General features: G+C 47.0%; 2 protein-coding genes across 2 annotated transcripts; one reads left to right on the top strand and one right to left on the bottom strand.

Moving 5' to 3' along the window:
- The first annotated feature begins 1,050 nt into the window (after window positions 1–1,050).
- On the top strand, window positions 1,051–2,348 carry LOC115116162 (leucine-rich repeat neuronal protein 4-like). The gene has a single exon (XM_029644650.2). The coding sequence runs from the start codon at window positions 1,125–1,127 to the stop codon at window positions 2,067–2,069; it is 945 nt and encodes a 314-aa protein (XP_029500510.2). The 5' UTR covers window positions 1,051–1,124; the 3' UTR covers window positions 2,070–2,348.
- A 6,965-nt stretch (window positions 2,349–9,313) lies between these two features.
- Window positions 9,314–19,427, bottom strand: cnga4 (cyclic nucleotide gated channel subunit alpha 4). The gene is made up of 6 exons (XM_065016127.1): window positions 19,332–19,427; window positions 18,868–18,974; window positions 15,468–16,051; window positions 14,882–15,127; window positions 14,100–14,265; window positions 9,314–13,451 (listed from the first exon to the last, which is right to left on the bottom strand). The coding sequence occupies exons 1-6, from the start codon at window positions 19,373–19,375 to the stop codon at window positions 12,832–12,834; spliced, it is 1,767 nt and encodes a 588-aa protein (XP_064872199.1). The 5' UTR covers window positions 19,376–19,427; the 3' UTR covers window positions 9,314–12,831.
- Between the last annotated feature and the right edge of the window lie 740 nt (window positions 19,428–20,167).

Raw genomic sequence — 20,167 nt, 5'->3', positions numbered from 1 at the left:
GAGTAGCTCTAACATCCACTGCTTTAGTCTAGGTCTGATAGATATGAATGGCTGAATCCAGTTTAGAACTGGAGTGATGTTTTTAAAAAATTACAAATATTGACCCTTTATTTAACTCGGCAAGTCAGTTGACAACAAATTCTTACTTACAATTACGGGCCTACCACTTGGCCAAACCCGGCCGATGCTGGGTCAATTGTGTGCCGCCCCATGGGACTCCCGATCACGGCCGGTTTGTGATACAGCCCGGGGATTAAACCAGGGTCTGTAGTGACGCCTCTAGCACTACGATGCAGTGCTTTTTTAGACCGCTGTGCCTCTCGGGAGGCCTACATGTGATAGCCCAGAGAGCTGTAGTCATAGGTCTGACGGATATGAATGGAGTTCAGGCTGAATCTAGTTTAGAATTGGAGTGATAGCCCAGAGAGCTGTAGTCATAGGTCTGACGGATATGAATGGAGTTCAGGCTGAATCTAGTTTAGAACTGGAGTGATAGCCCAGAGAGCTGTAGTCACAGGTCTGACGGATATGAATGGAGTTCAGGTTGAATCTAGTTTAGAACTGGAGAGATAGCCCAGAGAGCTGTAGTCATAGGTCTGATGGATATGAATGGAGTTCAGGTTGAATCTAGTTTAGAACTGGAGAGATAGCCCAGAGAGCTGTAGTCATAGGTCTGATGGATATGAATGGAGTTCAGGTTGAATCTAGTTTAGAACTGGAGAGATAGCCCAGAGAGCTGTAGTCATAGGTCTGATGGATATGAATGGAGTTCAGGTTGAATCTATTTTAGAACTGGAGAGATAGCCCAGAGAGCTGTAGTCACAGGTCTGACGGATATGAATGGAGTTCAGGTTGAATCTATTTTAGAACTGGAGAGATAGCCCAGAGAGCTGTAGTCACAGGTCTGACAGATATGAATGGAGTTCAGGTTGAATCTAGTTTAGAACTGGAGTGATAGCCCAGAGAGCTTGTGCATTTTTCTTATCATTATCTTCAATACAAGAGTTAATATATATTATGTTTACTGTGCTTACAGATATGAGAGGTTGGGGAGATCCACACAGAGAGTTCTAGAAACAGTGACCGTGACGACCATTGCAGGGACCATCAAGACCAGTGCTGTCATGACAACAGTAGTAACCAGTGCAACAGTCCCCCCTAAAGGCTCAAGCACCCAGCCGCACATCCCTCACACAGTCATATCACCGGTGGCGACAAACCCCATGGCAACAACTCCAGCAGCATCTCGCGCCCCCAAAAAGCCACCCTGCTGTCCTCAGCCCACTCGCATGCCCACCCTTCCCCCTCATCAGTTCATAGGTGACGAGGGCGACTATGACGATGAGTCTGAAGAAGAGGAGGAAGTAACGGAGGAGGAGGAGGAAGGAGGCAAACTCATGAAGGAGAATCTGTGTGACTTTAACCCCTGCTTGCACCTGCAGAGACCCTGTCCAGAGGTCAGGGAGGCCAAGGGTCAGAGCTGCCGCTGTCCGGGCCTGACTCCAACCTCTGTGACCCCTGACCCTGTGGTGGCCCTGGAGGTGTGGGGGGTATGGCCTGAGGCTGTGAGGGTGCGTTGGTGCGCCCCTTACTCGGCTGTGAGTAAGTTTGGTGTGTGGGCGCTGAGAGAGAACGGCAGTGTGTTCAGTAACGGCAGCGTGAGCGCCTGGTCACGCCAGGCCAGTGTGTTCGGGCTAAAAGCGGGACGGAGATATGGAGTGTGTGTAAGCGCACTGAACGGAGCTGGAACGTCGCACACCCGCTGTGTGCCTTTGTCCACCCCAGTAGGTGTAGAGACGGTTGTGTTGTACGTGCTGACGGGACTGTGTGTAGCCCTGGGGATGGCGCTTGTTGTGATGTGTGTGTTTCTTCACAGGATCTGGAAGATGCAAAACACACACTCTCTGATTGAGCCGCGGGCACAAACACTCTACAACCCACGTCTCACCAGCCTGGTTTCAATCACTAACCCGGCCTACACACACACCGACGAACACACCGTGCCTCCCTCTGCACGATACACGCAGAGAGACCAGCTGAAATTATCCACTAACGTACACAATGAATAATAACACCTGTAACCATCCGTACCACCCTTACCCACATACCTACCACCCTTACCCACGTACCTACCACCCTTACCCACATACCTACCACCCTTACCCACATCCGTACCACCCTAACCCACGTACCTACCACCCTTACCCACATACCTACCACCCTTACCCACGTACCTAGCACCCTTACCCACATACCTACCACCCTTACCCACATCCGTACCACCCTTACCCACGTACCTACCACCCTTACCCACATACCTACCACCCTTACCCACGTACCTACCACCCTTACCCACCTACCTACCACCCTTACCCACGTACCTACCACCCTTACCCACGTACCTACCACCCTTACCCACGTACCTACCACCCTTACCCACATACCTACCACCCTTACCCACATACCTAGCACCCATACCCATGTACCTACCACCCTTACTCACGTACCTACCACCCTTACCCACGTACCTACCACCCTTACCCACGTACCTACCACCCTTACCCACATACCTACCACCCTTACCCACGTACCTACCACCCTTACCCACATACCTACCACCCTTACCCACATACCTACCACCCTTACCCATGTACCTACCACCCTTACCCACATACCTACCACCCTTACCCACATACCTACCACCATTACCCACGTACCTACCACCCTTACCCACGTACCTACCACCCTTACCCACGTACCTACCACCCTTACCCACATCCGTACCACCCTTACCCACGTACCTACCAACCTTACCCACATACTTACCACCCTTACCCACATACCTACCACCCTTACCCACATACCTACCACCCTTACCCACGTACCTACCACCCTTACCCACATACCTACCACCCTTACCCATGTACCTACCACCCTTACCCACATACCTACCACCCTTACCCACATACCTACCACCATTACCCACGTACCTACCACCCTTACCCACATACCTACCACCCTTACCCATGTACCTACCACCCTTACCCACATACCTACCACCCTTACCCACATACCTACCACCATTACCCACGTACCTACCACCCTTACCCACGTACCTACCACCCTTACCCACGTACCTACTACCCTTACCCACATCCGTACCACCCTTACCCACGTACCTACCAACCTTACCCACATACTTACCACCCTTACCCACATACCTACCACCCTTACCCACATACCTACCACCCTTACCCACGTACCTACCACCCTTACCCACATACCTACCACCCTTACCCACGTACCTACCACCCTTACTCACGTACCTACCACCCTTACTCACGGACCTACCTCCCTTACCCATGTACCTACCACCCTTACCCACGTACCCACCACCCTTACTCACGTACCTACCACCCTTACCCATGTACCTACCACCCTTACCTACGTACCCACCACCCTTACTCACGTACCTACCACCCTTACCCACGTACCTACCACCCTTACCCATGTACCTACCACCCTTACCCACGTACCCACCACCCTTACTCACGTACCTACCACCCTTACCCATGTACCTACCACCCTTACCCACGTACCCACCACCCTTACTCACGTACCTACCACCCTTACCCACGTACCTAACACCCATACCCACGTACCCACCACCCTTACCCACGTACCTACCAGCCTTACCCACATACCTACCAACCTTACCCACATACCTACCACCCTTACCCACATACCTACCACCCTTACCCACGTACCTACCACCCTTACCCACATACCTACCACCCTTACCCACGTACCTACCAGCCTTACCCACATACCTATCAACCTTACCCACATACCTACCACCCTTACCCACGTACCTACCACCCTTACCCACGTACCTACCACCCTTACCCACGTACCTACCAGCCTTACCCACATACCTACCACCCTTACCCAGGTACCTACCACCCTTACCCACCTACCTACCACCCTTACCCACATACCTACCACCCTTACCCACAACCTACCACCCTTACCCACGTACCTACCACCCTTACCCACCTACCTACCACCCTTACCCACATAACTACCACCCTTACCCACATACCTACCACCCTTACCCACATACCTACCACCCTTACCCACGTACCTACCACCCTTACCCACATACCTACCAGCCTTACCCACATACCTACCACCCTTACCCACGTACATACCACCCTTACCCACCTACCTACCACCCTTACCCACATACCTACCACCCTTACCCACATACCTACCACCCCCCTTACCCACGTACCTACCACCCTTACCCACCTACCTACCACCCTTACCCACGTACCTACCACCCTTACCCACATACCTACCACCCTTACCCACGTACCTACCACCCTTACCCACGTACCTACCACCCTTACCCACGCACCTACCACCCTTACCCACATACCTACCACCCTTACCCACATACCTACCACCCTTACCCACGTACATACCACACTTACCCACCTACCTACCTCCCTTACCCACATACCTACCACCCTTACCCACATACCTACCACCCTTACCCACGTACCTACCACCCTTACCCACCTACCTACCACCCTTACCCACGTACCTACCACCCTTACCCACATACCTACCACCCTTACCCACATACCTACCACCCTTACCCACGTACATACCACCCTTACCCACGTACCTACCACCCTTACCCACATACCTACCACCCTTACCCACGTACCTACCACCCTTACCCACCTACCTACCACCCTTACCCACGTACCTACCACCCTTACCCACATACCTACCACCCTTACCCACGTACCTACCACCCTTACCCACGTACCTACCACCCTTACCCACATACCTACCACCCTTACCCATGTACCTACCACCCTTACCCACATACCCAACACCCTACAGCAGTTTATACATCTCACCACACAGTACTCAACTCAAGAAAGTCGATTTTAAGAAACAAAGTAAAATAATTTTTGTTTTGAACATCTCATTTTCCATTAAGTTGTAATAAAATTATATTTTCCTACTTGTATTGTTTTAATGTTGTAGAACCCTGCAGAGAAAAGACAGGGAGGCTATATTTGCATATCACATGTATTCCCATAACAGTATGTACGGTGGCCAGATGAGGGCAGTATAACTACAAGTATAACAATGTGGGAACTCGACTGGGATTGGGTGTGAGAATGGTGAAAGGTGAGAAGGAGACAGGGAATGTGTGTAAAGCCAACACTCAATTTCCATCGGTCTACTTGAACAAGCATACACACAGTCATACTGGCTACTCAGGGCTTTGGTGAGTTTGAGTTTCATTCAGAAGTTTGAGGGGGGTTGAGATTGCCTTGGCTAAAGGCCTCAGTATCTCAGCAGGGTTTGGCAATGTGCGCCTTCTCCCATCTCCGGGACACGGTAGTCTGATCTGTCTGGAGAGGAGAGACACGGTAGTTTGATAGATCTCAGATTGAAGAGGAGAGACACAGTAGTCTGATAGATCTCAGTCTGACGAGGAGAGACACAGTAGTCTGATAGATCTCAGTCTGAAGAGGAGAGACACAGTAGTCTGATATATCACAGATTGAAGAGGAGAGACACGGTAGTCTGATCTCAGATTGAAGAGGAGAGACACGGTAGTCTGATAGATCTCAGTCTGACGAGGAGAGACACAGTAGTCTGATATATCACAGATTGAAGAGGAGAGACACGGTAGTCTGATCTCAGATTGAAGAGGAGAGACACGGTAGTCTGATAGATCTCAGTCTGAACAGGAGGATGAAGAGGAAGAAAGAGAAAACAGATGATTGTGGTTAATGTAGTTCATCAGGGTTCTAGTGATGTGGTTAATGTAGTTCATCAGGGCTCTAGTGATGTGGTTAATGTAGTTCATCAGGGTTCTAGTGATGTGGTTAATGTAGTTCATCAGGGCTCTAGTGATGTGGTTAATGTAGTTCATGAGGGCTCTAGAGATGTGGTTAATGTAGTTCATCAGGGCTCTAGTGATGTGGTTAATGTAGTTCATCAGGGTTCTAGTGATGTGGTTAATGTAGTTCATCAGGGCTCTAGTGATGTGGTTAATGTAGTTCATCAGGGTTCTAGAGATGTGGTTAATGTAGTTCATCAGGGCTCTAGTGATGTGGTTAATGTAGTTCATCAGGGTTCTAGTGATGTGGTTAATGTAGTTCATCAGGGCTCTAGTGATGTGGTTAATGTAGTTCATGAGGGCTCTAGAGATGTGGTTAATGTAGTTCATCAGGGCTCTAGTGATGTGGTTAATGTAGTTCATCAGGGCTCTAGTGATGTGGTTAATGTAGTTCATCAGGGTTCTAGTGATGTGGTTAATGTAGTTCATCAGGGCTCTAGTGATGTGGTTAATGTAGTTCATCAGGGTTCTAGAGATGTGGTTAATGTAGTTCATCAGGGCTCTAGTGATGTGGTTAATGTAGTTCATCAGGGTTCTAGTGATGTGGTTAATGTAGTTCATCAGGGCTCTAGTGATGTGGTTAATGTAGTTCATGAGGGCTCTAGAGATGTGGTTAATGTAGTTCATCAGGGCTCTAGTGATGTGGTTAATGTAGTTCATCAGGGCTCTAGTGATGTGGTTAATGTAGTTCATCAGGGCTCTAGTGATGTGGTTAATGTAGTTCATCAGGGCTCTAGTGATGTGGTTAATGTAGTTCATCAGGGCTCTAGTGATGTGGTTAATGTAGTTCATCAGGGCTCTAGTGATGTGGTTAATGTAGTTCATCAGGGCTCTAGTGATGTGGTTAATGTAGTTCATCAGGGCTCTCTAGTGATGTGGTTAATGTAGTTCATCAGGGCTCTAGTGATGTGGTTAATGTAGTTCATCAGGGTTCTAGAGATGTGGTTAATGTAGTTCATCAGGGCTCTAGTGATGTGGTTAATGTAGTTCATCAGGGCTCTAGAGATGTGGTTAATGTAGTTCATCAGGGCTCTAGTGATGTGGTTAATGTAGTTCATCAGGGCTCTAGTGATGTGGTTAATGTAGTTCATCAGGGTTCTAGTGATGTGGTTAATGTAGTTCATCAGGGCTCTAGTGATGTGGTTAATGTAGTTCATCAGGGTTCTAGTGATGTGGTTAATGTAGTTCATCAGGGCTCTAGTGATGTGGTTAATGTAGTTCATGAGGGCTCTAGAGATGTGGTTAATGTAGTTCATCAGGGCTCTAGTGATGTGGTTAATGTAGTTCATCAGGGCTCTAGTGATGTGGTTAATGTAGTTCATCAGGGCTCTAGTGATGTGGTTAATGTAGTTCATCAGGGCTCTAGTGATGTGGTTAATGTAGTTCATCAGGGCTCTAGTGATGTGGTTAATGTAGTTCATCAGGGCTCTAGTGATGTGGTTAATGTAGTTCATCAGGGCTCTAGTGATGTGGTTAATGTAGTTCATCAGGGCTCTAGTGATGTGGTTAATGTAGTTCATCAGGGCTCTAGTGATGTGGTTAATGTAGTTCATCAGGGCTCTAGAGATGTGGTTAATGTAGTTCATCAGGGCTCTAGTGATGTGGTTAATGTAGTTCATCAGGGCTCTAGTGATGTGGTTAATGTAGTTCATCAGGGCTCTAGTGATGTGGTTAATGTAGTTCATCAGGGCTCTAGAGATGTGGTTAATGTAGTTCATCAGGGCTCTAGTGATGTGGTTAATGTAGTTCATCAGGGCTCTAGAGATGTGGTTAATGTAGTTCATCAGGGCTCTAGTGATGTGGTTAATGTAGTTCATCAGGGCTCTATTGATGTGGTTAATGTAGTTCATCAGGGCTCTCTAGTGATGTGGTTAATGTAGTTCATCAGGGCTCTAGTGATGTGGTTAATGTAGTTCATCAGGGCTCTCTAGTGATGTGGTTAATGTAGTTCATCAGGGCTCTAGTGATGTGGTGTATTTTTTTAAAGAGAGATGTCTTTTTTTCTTTATGGCCTGTGTCTCAATTAACAGGGCCGTTTGTCAGACCAGGAGACATCCCAAAAATCTCACGAAAATGTCAATAGCATCCGAACGGTATAGCCAGCATAATAAATAATATGACCACTCTATGGAAAGAGGTGGAGTATACTGTAGATACATACCAGTCAAAAGTTTGGAGACTAATAGTGAAGACATCACAACTATGAAATAACACATATGGAATCATGTAGTAACCAAAAAAAGTGTTACACAAATCAAAATATATTTTATATTTGAGATTCTTCAAAGTGGCCACCCTTTGTCTTGATGACAGCTTTGCACACTCTTTCTATGTTCTCAACCAGCTTCATGAGGTAGTCACCTGGAATGCATTTCAATTAACAGGTGTGCCTTGTTAAAAGCTAATATATTTTATTCTTAATGCATTTGAGCCAATCAGTTGTTTTGTGAACAAGGTAGGGGTGGTATACAGAAGATAGCCCTATTTGGTAAAAGACCAAGTCCATATTATGGAACATTTCAAGAACTTTGACAGTTTCTTTAAGTGCAGTCGTAAAAACCATCAAGGACTATGACGAAGTTACCTCTGCTGCAGAGGATAAGTTCATTAGAGTTAACTGTCTCTCATGAGGACCGCCACAGGAAAGGAAGACCCAGAGTTACCTCTGCTGCAGAGGATAAGTTCATTGGAGTTAACTGCATCTCAGATTGCAGCCCAAACAAATGCTTCACAGAAGTTCAACAAACAGACACATCTGAAACATCAACTGTTCAGAGGAGACGGCATGAATCAGGCCTTCGTGGTCGAATTGCTGCAAAGAAACCACTACTAAAGGACACCAATAAGAAGAAGAAGAGATGAGGAGGTGAGCAAATCCAAACGCTGTGACGTGTCCCTTTACGCTTCCTGGAATACGCCTTTATTCTACTAAGCTTAAAGAGAACGCAGCCACATAATGTTGCTTCCCTGGATAATAAAAAAGTCATACGTGATATGCCTGACAGAGAAACGCCTGACAGAAATTCAACACCAGGTGAAGTTCCTAACGGCAAACATTCAATCAATACATTCAAGAAATATGTGCCTTTCAAATAGGTTTGTTGAAATATATAAATCTCAGTGGAGGCTGCTGAGGAGAGGACGGCTCATAATAATGTCTGGAACGGAGTGAATGGAACGGCATCATAGAAACCATGTGTTTTATATCATTCCACCTCTATTCCACTCCAGCCATTATCACGAGCTCCAATTAAGATGCCACCAACCTCCTGTGATGAATGATTGATTCCAATGACTATTCTGAATGACTATTATATACAGTTGAAGATGCCACCAACCTCCTGTGATGAATGATTGATTCCAATGACTATTCTGAATGACTATTTTATACAGTTGAAGATGCCACCAACCTCCTGTGATGAATGATTGATTCCAATGACTATTCTGAATGACTATTTTATACAGTTGAAGTCGGAAGTTTACATACACCTTAGCCAAATACATTTCAACTCAGAATGTCAACTCAGAATGTCACAATTCCTGACATTTAATCCTAGTAAAAAAGTCCCTGTCTTAGGTCAGTTAGGATCACCACTTTATTTTAAGAATGTGAAATAATAATAATAATAATAATAATAATAATAATAATAATAATAGTAGAGAGAATGATTTATTTCAGCTTTTATTTCTTTCATCACATTTCCAGTGGGTCAGAAGTTTACATACACTCAATTAGTATTTGGTAGCATTGCCTTTAAATTGTTTAACTTGGGTCAAACGTTTCAGGTAGCCTTCCACAAGCTGCCCACAATAAGTTGGGTGAATTTTGGCCCATTCCTCCTGACAGAGCTGGTGTAACTAAATCAGGTTTGTAGACCTCCTTGCTCACACACGTGTTTTCAGTTCTGCCCACAAATGTTCTATAAGATTGAGGTCAGGGCTTTGTGATGACCACTCCAATACCTTGACTTTGTTCTCCTTAGGCCATTTTGCCACAACTTTGGAAGTATGCTTGGGGTCATTGTCCATTTGAGGAGGAAGACCCATTTGTGACCAAGCTTTTAACTGATGTCTTGAGATGTTGCTTCAATATATCCACATAATCTTCCTGCTTCATGATGTCATCTATTTTGTGAAGTGCACCAGTCCCTCCTGCCGCAAAACACCCCCACAACATGATGCTGCCACCCCCGTGCTTCACGGTTGGGATGGTGTTCTTCGGCTTGTAAGCCTCCCCCTTTTTCTTCCAAACATAACAATGGTCATTATGACCAAACAGTTCTAATTTTGTTTCATCAGACCAGAGGACATTTTCCAAAAAGTACGATCTTTGTCCCCATGTGCAGTTACAAACCGTAGTCTGGCGGTTTTGGAACAGTGGCTTCTTCCTTGCTGAGTGGCCTTTCAGGTTATGTCGATATAGGACTCGTTTTACTGTGGATATAAATACTTTTGTACCTGGTTCTTCCAGCATCTTCACAAGGTTCTTTGCTGTTGTTCTGGGATTCATTTGCTCTTTTCGCACCAAAGTACGTTCATCTCTAGGAGACAGAACGTGTCTCCTTCCTGAGCGGTATGACGGCTGCGTGGTCCCATGGTGTTTATACTTGCGTACTATTGTTTGTACAGATGAACGTGGTACCTTCAGGCGTTTGGAAATTGCTCCCAAGGATGAACCAGACTTGTGGAGGTCTACAATCCTATTTTTGAGGTCTTGGCTGATTTCTTTGGATTTTCCCATGATGTCAAGCAAAGAGGCACTGAGTTTGAAGGTAGGCCTTGAAATATATCCACAGGTACACCTCCAATTGACTCAAATGATGTCAATTAGCCTATCAGAAGCTTCTAAAGCCATGACACGAGTTTTCCAAGCTGTTTAAAGGCACTGTCAACTTAGTGCATGTAAACTTCTGACCCATTGGGAATTGTGATACAGTGAATTATAAGTGAAATAATCTGTAAACTATCAGATTTCTTGTCAACATCTAGTTATTGACTTGTTGTGTTCAATGTTCTCTATCTATATAGTACTCCAAACACCCCCAATTCATGAGGTTAAGTTCAAAAGAACACGATGTAAAAAATTGCTGACACCATTCAAACCAATCAGGGTTCGGGAACTTGTTGTCATTGTGGTACATTGGTCAGCACTTTGCAGTCCTGTCAAGATTGAGGTATAGCTGTATTCTTTTTTGCAGTCCTCTCCACACAAATCCCATTCTCTCCTTCCCTTGATCCCTGTCTGTCATCCTCCCTCCTCTCTACTGCTCCACATCTTATTTTTCCTTTTGTTCCTCTACCCGTCCTGGTCTTTAGTCCTGGTCTTTAGTCCTGCTTCCCCTGCTGGTCTTTAGTCCTGCTTCCCCTCCTGGTCTTTAGTCCTGCTTCCCCTCCTGGTCTTTAGTCCTGGTCTTTAGTCCTGCTTCCCCTCCTGGTCTTTAGTCCTGGTCTTTAGTCCTGCTTCCCGTCCTGGTCTTTACTCCTGCTTCCCTTCCTGGTCTTTAGTCCTGCTTCCCCTCCTGGTCTTTAGTCCTGCTTCCCCTCCTGGTGTTTAGTCCTGGTCTTTAGTCCTGCTTCCCCTCCTGGTCTTTAGTCCTGCTTCCCCTCCTGGTGTTTAGTCCTGGTCTTTAGTCCTGCTTCCCCTCCTGGTCTTTAGTCCTGCTTCCCGTCCTGGTCTTTAGTCCTGCTTCCCGTCCTGGTCTTTAGTCCTGGTCTTTAGTCCTGCTTCCCCTCCTGGTCTTTAGTCCTGCTTCCCCTCTACATGTCTTCCTGTCCTCCTCTCTCTTATTGTCCTCTACATGTCTTCCTGTCCTCATCTCTCTTATTGTCCTCTACATGTCTTCCTGTCCTCATCTCTCTTATTGTCCTCTACATGTCTTCCTGTCCTCCTCTCTCTTATTGTCCTCTACATGTCTTCCTGTCCTCATCTCTCTTATTGTCCTCTACATGCCTTCCTGTCCTCATCTACCTTATTGTCCTCTACATGTCTTCCTGTCCTCATCTCTCTTATTATCCTCTACATGTCTTCCTGTCCTCTCTCTTATTGTCCTCTACATGTCTTCCTGTCCTCATCTCTCTTATTGTCCTCTACATGTCTTCCTGTCCTCCTCTCTCTTATTGTCCTCTACATGTCTTCCTGTCCTCATCTCTCTTATTGTCCTCTACATGCCTTCCTGTCCTCATCTACCTTATTGTCCTCTACATGTCTTCCTGTCTTCTCTCTTATTGTCCTCTACAAGTCTTCCTGTCCTCTCTCTTATTGTCCTCTACATGTCTTCCTGTCTTCTCTCTTATTGTCCTCTACAAGTCTTCCTGTCCTCTCTCTTATTGTTCTCTACATGTCTTCCTGTCCTCTCTCTTATTGTCCTCTACAAGTCTTCCTGTCCTCTCTCTTATTGTTCTCTACATGTCTTCCTGTCCTCTCTCTTATTGTCCTCTACATGTCTTCCTGTCCTCTCTCTTATTGTCCTCTACATGTCTTCCTGTCCTCATCTCTCTTATTGTCCTCTACATGTCTTCCTGTCCTCATCTCTCTTATTGTCCTCTACATGTCTTCCTGTCCTCCTCTCTCTTATTGTCCTCTACATGTCTTCCTGTCCTCCTCTCTCTTATTGTCCTCTACATGTCTTCCTGTCCTCATCTCTCTTATTGTCCTCTACATGCCTTCCTGTCCTCATCTACCTTATTGTCCTCTACATGTCTTCCTGTCCTCATCTACCTTATTGTCCTCTACATGTCTTCCTGTCCTCTCTCTTATTGTCCTCTACAAGTCTTCCTGTCCTCTCTCTTATTGTCCTCTACATGTCTTCCTATCTTCTCTCTTATTGTCCTCTACATGTCTTTCTATCTTCTCTCTTATTGTCCTCTACATGTCTTCCTGTCCTCTCTCTTATTGTCCTCTACATGTCTCCCTGTCCTCTTCCCTCAGTCTCTTTTGTTTCTCCTTCCTCTCCTCCTTTTTCCTCTCCATATCCTTCATCCTTTCCCTCACCCTCACCCTCATCCTCTCTTTTAGTCTCTTCCGCGTGCTTCTCTCCCTCATTCTCTCTTTTAGTCCCCTTTGCCTGGTCCTCTCCCTCCGCCTCTCCTCGCTCCCCCTCAACTTCCAACCCCACCCCATCCCTTCTCTCCACCTCCCCTCCCTCTCCCTCCTCAGGCGAGTTGTCCTCCCAGCCCTCTGTCTCTAGTTCCAATTGCTCCACCCTGGCCAGGATCTTGCGGTTGCTGGACTCCAGCTCTGCCATTAAACGGGCCAGCTTGGTCTGCAGGGTGTTCAGGTTACCCTCCAGTCTCTCCACCTTGACCTCCACCTTCTCCTCGTCCTGCTCCTCCTCGCCTTCCGGGGCCTCCACCAACATGCCCATCTTAGTGAGGATCTGACGACCCTTCTCCTCCAGGTGTCGCTTGGCAGCTGGGAACTCAGACAGCACGTCTGTCAGGTCCTCCTTGGAAAGGCTGAACAGGTCTGAGTGGCCGATGCTGCGGATGTTGGCCGTCCGACGGTTGCCTGATTTGTTTCCTGCCAGAGGATGAGGAATGTTGTATTTGTGTGAGGCATTTTGACATTTCATTTGCTTGACTTCTACTCTAAAGTCTGTACTGTGGGTGTACTGTGGGTCCATTGAGACATTGTGTTGGAATGTTAGGGACATGACTGTACATTAAGACATTGTGTTGGGTTATTAGGGACATGATTGTCCATTGAGACATTGTGTTGAATGTTAGAATACTAGAATGTTGGTATGTTAGGGAAATGATTGTCCACTGAAACATTATGTTGGAATGTTGGATTGTTGGAATGTTGGAATGTTGGATTGTTGGATTGTTGGAATATTGGAATGCTGGATTTTTGGAATGCTGGATTGTTGGAATGCTGGCTTGTTGGAATGCTGGAATGTTGGAGTGCTGGATTGTTGGAATGTTGGAATGCTGGAATGTTGGATTGTTGGATTGTTGGAATGTTGGAATGTTGGAATGTTGGAATGCTAGATTGTTGGAATGTTGGATTGTTGGCATGTTGGAATGCTGGGTTGTTGGAATGTTGGAATGCTGGAATGTTGGAATGCTGGAATGTTGGAATGTTGGAATGTTGGATTGTTGGAATGTTGGAATGTTGGAATGTTGGAATGTTAGGGACATGCTATAAATGTGCTGAATTACTCCTCACCTTTGATGTTCAGGATGCTAATTTCCCCGAAGAAATTGCCGTCACTCAACACAGCGAACTGTGTGATGCCATCGTCTGCCACCACAGCCAGTTTCCCATCCTTAATGATGTACATCTCATGTCCCACGTCCCCCTTTCTGCACACGTACTCCCCGGGACTATACACCTACAGGCAAGAGGACATGTCTGGGAAGTCATGGCTACAGTCGCACAAAAAAACAACAAAGTAATGTTTAACTGAAATATTGTTCTCTAGCACGAGTCAAGTTAGCAGTCATATACATGTCAACCGCCATTGACTACGCAGACATAACAAGAATTACACCCTAAAGGGACAATCTGCAGTTAGAAAAAGAACAAAGCTGATACCCCACCGCTAAGTTTGTGAACAGCTAGCGGACGGGGCTGGAGAAATGACAGCCATGATATCAAAGTGATACTTTCAACCAGGATTAGCAGTGGGTAGGCTAGCGGTTAAGAGTGTCAGGCCAGTAACTGAAAAGCAGCTGGTTCGAGTCTCCGACCTGACTAGGTGAAATCTGTAGATGTGCCCTTGAGCAAGGCACTTAACCCTAATCACTCTGGATAAGAATCGTCAGCTAAATGTGTTTTGTTTTTATTTACTTTGTTTACAAACAAAGGAGTTAAAGAAGCTTACATTTTGGATTCTGACGGAGTAAGTTGTATCCTTCAAGAATCAATGGTTGTATATATTTTTAATTTATAAGTCCAAAAATGGATGTAGCAACTGCAGATTGTCCATTTGACCCTTGACCTCTGACCTGCGGGATGAGTTTGAGCACCAGCTCCTCCAGCAGACTGGTCTCACAGTTCTGGAAGATGGTGACCTTGGAGAGCGTTGGCAGATGTACGCTCACAGCGATCTCCGTCTGCAGCTGGACAGGAAGCTGCTGCAGGATCTCGTTCTCCCTCGTGATCTTACGGTTGATGTACAGGTGCTGGTACCAGTCGTTGACACGGTTACGCAACTCCTTGCTGATGTACCTGTTGCGCAGGTAACCTTTGACCTGGAATGAAATAAAGTAGAATTAGCCAGGCCTGTCACAAATCCTGGGATCCTTCAGAAAGTATATTGCCACGGGGAGAGAATGCAAGGCAAACTCTTTTAGGTGAAAGGGTAACAGAGCTATCAATCAAATTGATTTGATAAAGCCCTTTTTTACATTAGTAGTTGTTGCAAAGTGCTGTACAGATACCCAGCCAAACCCCCAAATAGCAAGCAATGTAGAGGCTAGGAAAAACTAAGGCTGCCTGACCCCGACCCCCCCCTCGACCTTGACCCCGACCCACCACCCCCCCTGACTATAAAATAGAGGAGAAAGCAATACTCTGGCCCCGGCCCCTCACCAGCTCGTGGTTAGGGAAGAAGACGTTGTCTCGGTCCCTGAGGTTGGTGATGACGTTCCCCACGTTCCCCACGACGGAGGCAAACACCAGCACGGCGATCAGCAGATCAGCGATCATAAACAGGTACTCCTCCTCGCGGTCAGGCAGCGGCGTGTCGCCCACCGTGGTGAAGATCTGCGCAGAGAACCAGAAGCAGTAGATGTACTGGTGCCTCGCTGGGGAGAACATAGGGTCGGTGATGTTCGGGTAAACCCAGCGGTCCACTCCGAAGCCGATGTAACTGGACAGGGCGAAGTAGATGCAGGCGTTCCAGTGGATGAGCACGAAGATGTAGAGCATAAGCTTGGAGATGCGGAAGGTGTTGGGGTAAGAGGTACGGGTCTCCATGCGGTCCATGGCTTCGTTGAGCCGAGAGATACGGAGGAAGCGGTTGACCCTCACCAGCGGCTGGTTGATGCCGAAGTACAGATAGAGGAGGTCAGTGGGCAGTAGGGAGGCCAGGTCCAACAGGAAATGTGAGGAGAAGAGGTAACGCTTCTTCAGACGGTCCCTGTCCTGCACCAGGATACCCTGTTCTAGGAAACCTGCAGGTGGCAACACAGCACAGATACAGTCTGGGTCAGAGTTAAGTTCATATCACCAAAAGATGTATTTCATAACTTAACTACGCCTCGGAGTCATCACGAAAGAAAAGGAAGTCATTATTAACTCTCTCTCCATCCTGACTACAGACCCTGGTTCGATTCCAGGCTGTATCACAGCGGTCTAAGGAACTGCATCTCAGTGCAAGAGGCGTCACTACAGACCCTGGTTGGAATCCAGGCTGTATCACAGCGGTCTAAGGAACTGCATCTCAGTGCAAGAGGCGTCACTACAGACCCTGGTTCGATTCCAGGCAGTATCACAGCGGTCTAAGGAACTGCATCTCAGTGCAAGAGGCGTCACTACAGACCCTGGTTGGAATCCAGGCTGTATCACAGCGGTCTAAGGAACTGCATCTCAGTGCAAGAGGCGTCACTACAGACCCTGGTTCGATTCCAGGCTGTATCACAGCGGTCTAAGGAACTGCATCTCAGTGCAAGAGGCGTCACTACAGACCCTGGTTCGATTCCAGGCTGTATCACAGCGGTCTAAGGAACTGCATCTCAGTGCAAGAGGCGTCACTACAGACCCTGGTTCGATTCCAGGCTGTATCACAGCGGTCAGAGGCGTCAAGGAACTGCATCTCAGTGCAAGAGGCGTCACTACAGACCCTGGTTCAGATTCCAGGCTGTATCACAGCGGTCTAAGGAACTGCATCTCAGTGCAAGAGGCGTCACTACAGACCCTGGTTCGATTCCAGGCTGTATCACAGCGGTCTAAGGAACTGCATCTCAGTGCAAGAGGCGTCACTACAGACCCTGGTTGGAATCCAGGCTGTATCACAGCGGTCTAAGGAACTGCATCTCAGTGCAAGAGGCGACCCTGGTTCGATTCACTACAGACCCTGGTTCGATTCCAGGCTGTATCACAGCGGTCTAAGGAACTGCATCTCAGTGCAAAAGGCGTCACTACAGACCCTGGTTCGATTCCAGGCTGTATCACAGCGGTCTAAGGAACTGCATCTCAGTGCAAGAGGCATCACTACAGACCCTGGTTCGATTCCAGGCTGTATCACAGCGGTCTAAGGAACTGCATCTCAGTGCAAGAGGCGTCACTACAGACCCTGGTTCGATTCCAGGCTGTATCACAGCGGTCTAAGGAACTGCATCTCAGTGCAAGAGGCATCACTGCAGACCCTGGTTCGATTCCAGGCTGTATCACAGCGGTCTAAGGAACTGCATCTCAGTGCAAGAGGCATCACTGCAGACCCTGGTCGATTCCACCCTGGTTGGAATCCAGGCTGTATCACAGCGGTCTAAGGAACTGCATCTCAGTGCAAGAGGCGTCACTACAGACCCTGGTTCGATTCCAGGCTGTATCACAGCGGTCTAAGGAACTGCATCTCAGTGCAAGAAGCGTCACTACAGACCCTGGTTCGATTCCAGGCTGTATCACAGCGGTCTAAGGAACTGCATCTCAGTGCAAGAGGCGTCACTACAGACCCTGGTTCGATTCCAGGCTGTATCACAGCGGTCTAAGGAACTGCATCTCAGTGCAAGAGGCGTCACTACAGACCCTGGTTCGATTCCAGGCTGTATCACAGCGGTCTAAGGAACTGCATCTCAGTGCAAGAGGCATCACTGCAGACCCTGGTTCGATTCCAGGCTGTATCACAGCGGTCTAAGGAACTGCATCTCAGTGCAAGAGGCATCACTACAGACCCTGGTTGGAATCCAGGCTGTATCACAGCGGTCTAAGGAACTGCATCTCAGTGCAAGAGGCGTCACTACAGACCCTGGTTCGATTCCAGGCTGTATCACAGCGGTCTAAGGAACTGCATCTCAGTGCAAGAGGCGTCACTACAGACCCTGGTTCGATTCCAGGCTGTATCACAGCGGTCTAAGGAACTGCATCTCAGTGCAAGAGGCGTCACTACAGACCCTGGTTGGAACCCAAGCTGCATCACATCCAGCCGTGATTGGGAGTTCCATAGGGCAGAATTGGCCCAGGGTAGGCCGTCATTGTAAACAAGAAATTGTTCTTAACTGATTTGTCTAGTTAATTAAATACAATTCTGTGCTGTGACCCACCAATACCTTTTGGGATTCTACTTTGACACAATGAATAAACAATGAATGAATAATGAATAAACAAAACTTTCAACCAAAACCGAGAAGATATCAAAACCAGCCGGTGTAAATAGGATAATTTCGGTCATAAAGTCTGGTCTAAAACAGAGTGTGGAACATCCGTGTGTCACAACAGGTAAATGAAGGTTGGGTTTTGATTTGATGATGTTCATTTGCCCAATACCATGGTGTGAACAGCTGCGGTGATTGCTCCTTATCCAATAGCATTAGCAAACAGACCTGTCCAGCAGACCGACTTAGTTTACATAAGACAACACTTTGCAAATACTGCACCAAACACCTTAGATGTCAAACTAAACTAAAACATCCACGGTGAAAAACAGATTTCTTGTGTTATCTTACATTCATTCTGGGGATTTTGAGCAAGTGATATTGGCTTCCGTGTCTACAGTGTCTCATGAGGGACAATCATCATGAACCAAACCAGGAATCGAAGAATAAAAACACACGTGCCAATTGGCGTGTTCAGTGACTTTTTAAAATACCGCTGTGGATCGTGTTGTTCAGTGACTCTTTAAAATACCGCTGTGGATCGTGTTGTTCAGTGACTCTTTAAAATACCACTGTGGATCGTGATCTAGTAAGTACAATAATGTCAAAAGATGTTCTCTAACCCGCCACTGGCAGACCACACACAGTTCTTATATGTAAAAATGTTTTATCTTTACCCGTGCGAAATTTGATGATGGTATCAGCCACGTACAGGAGATCGGAGCAGTAGTCCAGCGTGAGCCACAGTGTCAGGAATTCATCCTCTATTTCCTTAAAGCATGTCCTAGAAAATTAGGTCAAATTCCATGTTCAAATATCTACAAAATTACATTTTACAAATTTTACCCAAATTCATGGTATCCAATTGTTAGTAGTTACTATCTTGTCTAATCTCCACAACGGGCTCGGGAAAGACGAAGGTCGAAAGTCATGCATCCTCCGAAACACAACCCAACCAAGCCACACTGCTTCTTTAAGACAGCACGCATCCAACCCGGAAGCCAGCCGCACCAATGTGTCGGAGGAAACACCGTGCACCTGGCGACCTGGTTAGCGTGCACTGCACCCTGCCCGCCACAGGAGTCACTGGTGTGCGATGAGACAAGGATATCCCTACCGGCCAAACCTTTGAGACACTCACCTACAGATGATGATGATCCAGTTGTAGAAGATGGGGAAGATCATGACCTGGAGCCATCCATAATAAAACTCCTCTGATGGGTCAACCACCCACTGCGTCCAGCTGATCAGGAGATGGGCAGAGAGAAACATCACATTCAGATCAACTTTATTAGCATGAATGGCACAAAGCCACTGTTTCTAAAGCGAAGTGAGATATTGACATCAACAATAACCATAAAGGTTATAAAAATAAAAATAGTAAAGGTGATTAGATTAAAGGAGTAACATTCACCAACATCAATCTAGAGCTGGGAAAAGCATCTATACTGTTATAACTTATTTTAAATGATCAATTGTATCTATGCTATCATGTATCCGTCATGTTTTGCCCAAGTCTCTTACTTCACTTTGGGCTTTGCCGGAAGCTTCTTCTCATCTTTCCCCTCCTCTTTCTTCTCCTCTACTTCATCGTCCTCTTTCTGCATCCGATGCCACCTGAACACCCTCGCCCATCGGTTCATTCTGCCCTTATCTAATCTGTCAAACGGTTTTGCCTCAGTCATAGGCCCTCCCTGCGCCTTCGCCCCTGATGGTCCAGTAGAGGTACCTGGTAGTAATAAGGGAGTAGAAGTGTAAGCTGCCCGCAGAACTCTGTTGTCTGGTGTTATAGCGGCACTGCTGTGTTAACATGACAACAAGCCAAGCCTACCTGAGCAGAGGCACACCTGTTGATCACGCTGAACTGTCTCCGCGGGAGGGGAGCAGGTGACTCTCTATCCAGGCGGCAGGTAGAACCCTTCAGGGACCTCATTTGTTCATGAACCAACTAGTCCTGCAGCAACAAATCCCAAAGGG

This window comes from Oncorhynchus nerka, linkage group LG3, assembly GCF_034236695.1.
Source record: "Oncorhynchus nerka isolate Pitt River linkage group LG3, Oner_Uvic_2.0, whole genome shotgun sequence".
Taxonomy (NCBI): domain Eukaryota; kingdom Metazoa; phylum Chordata; class Actinopteri; order Salmoniformes; family Salmonidae; genus Oncorhynchus; species Oncorhynchus nerka.
This window is presented reverse-complemented; position numbering and strand designations above follow the sequence as displayed.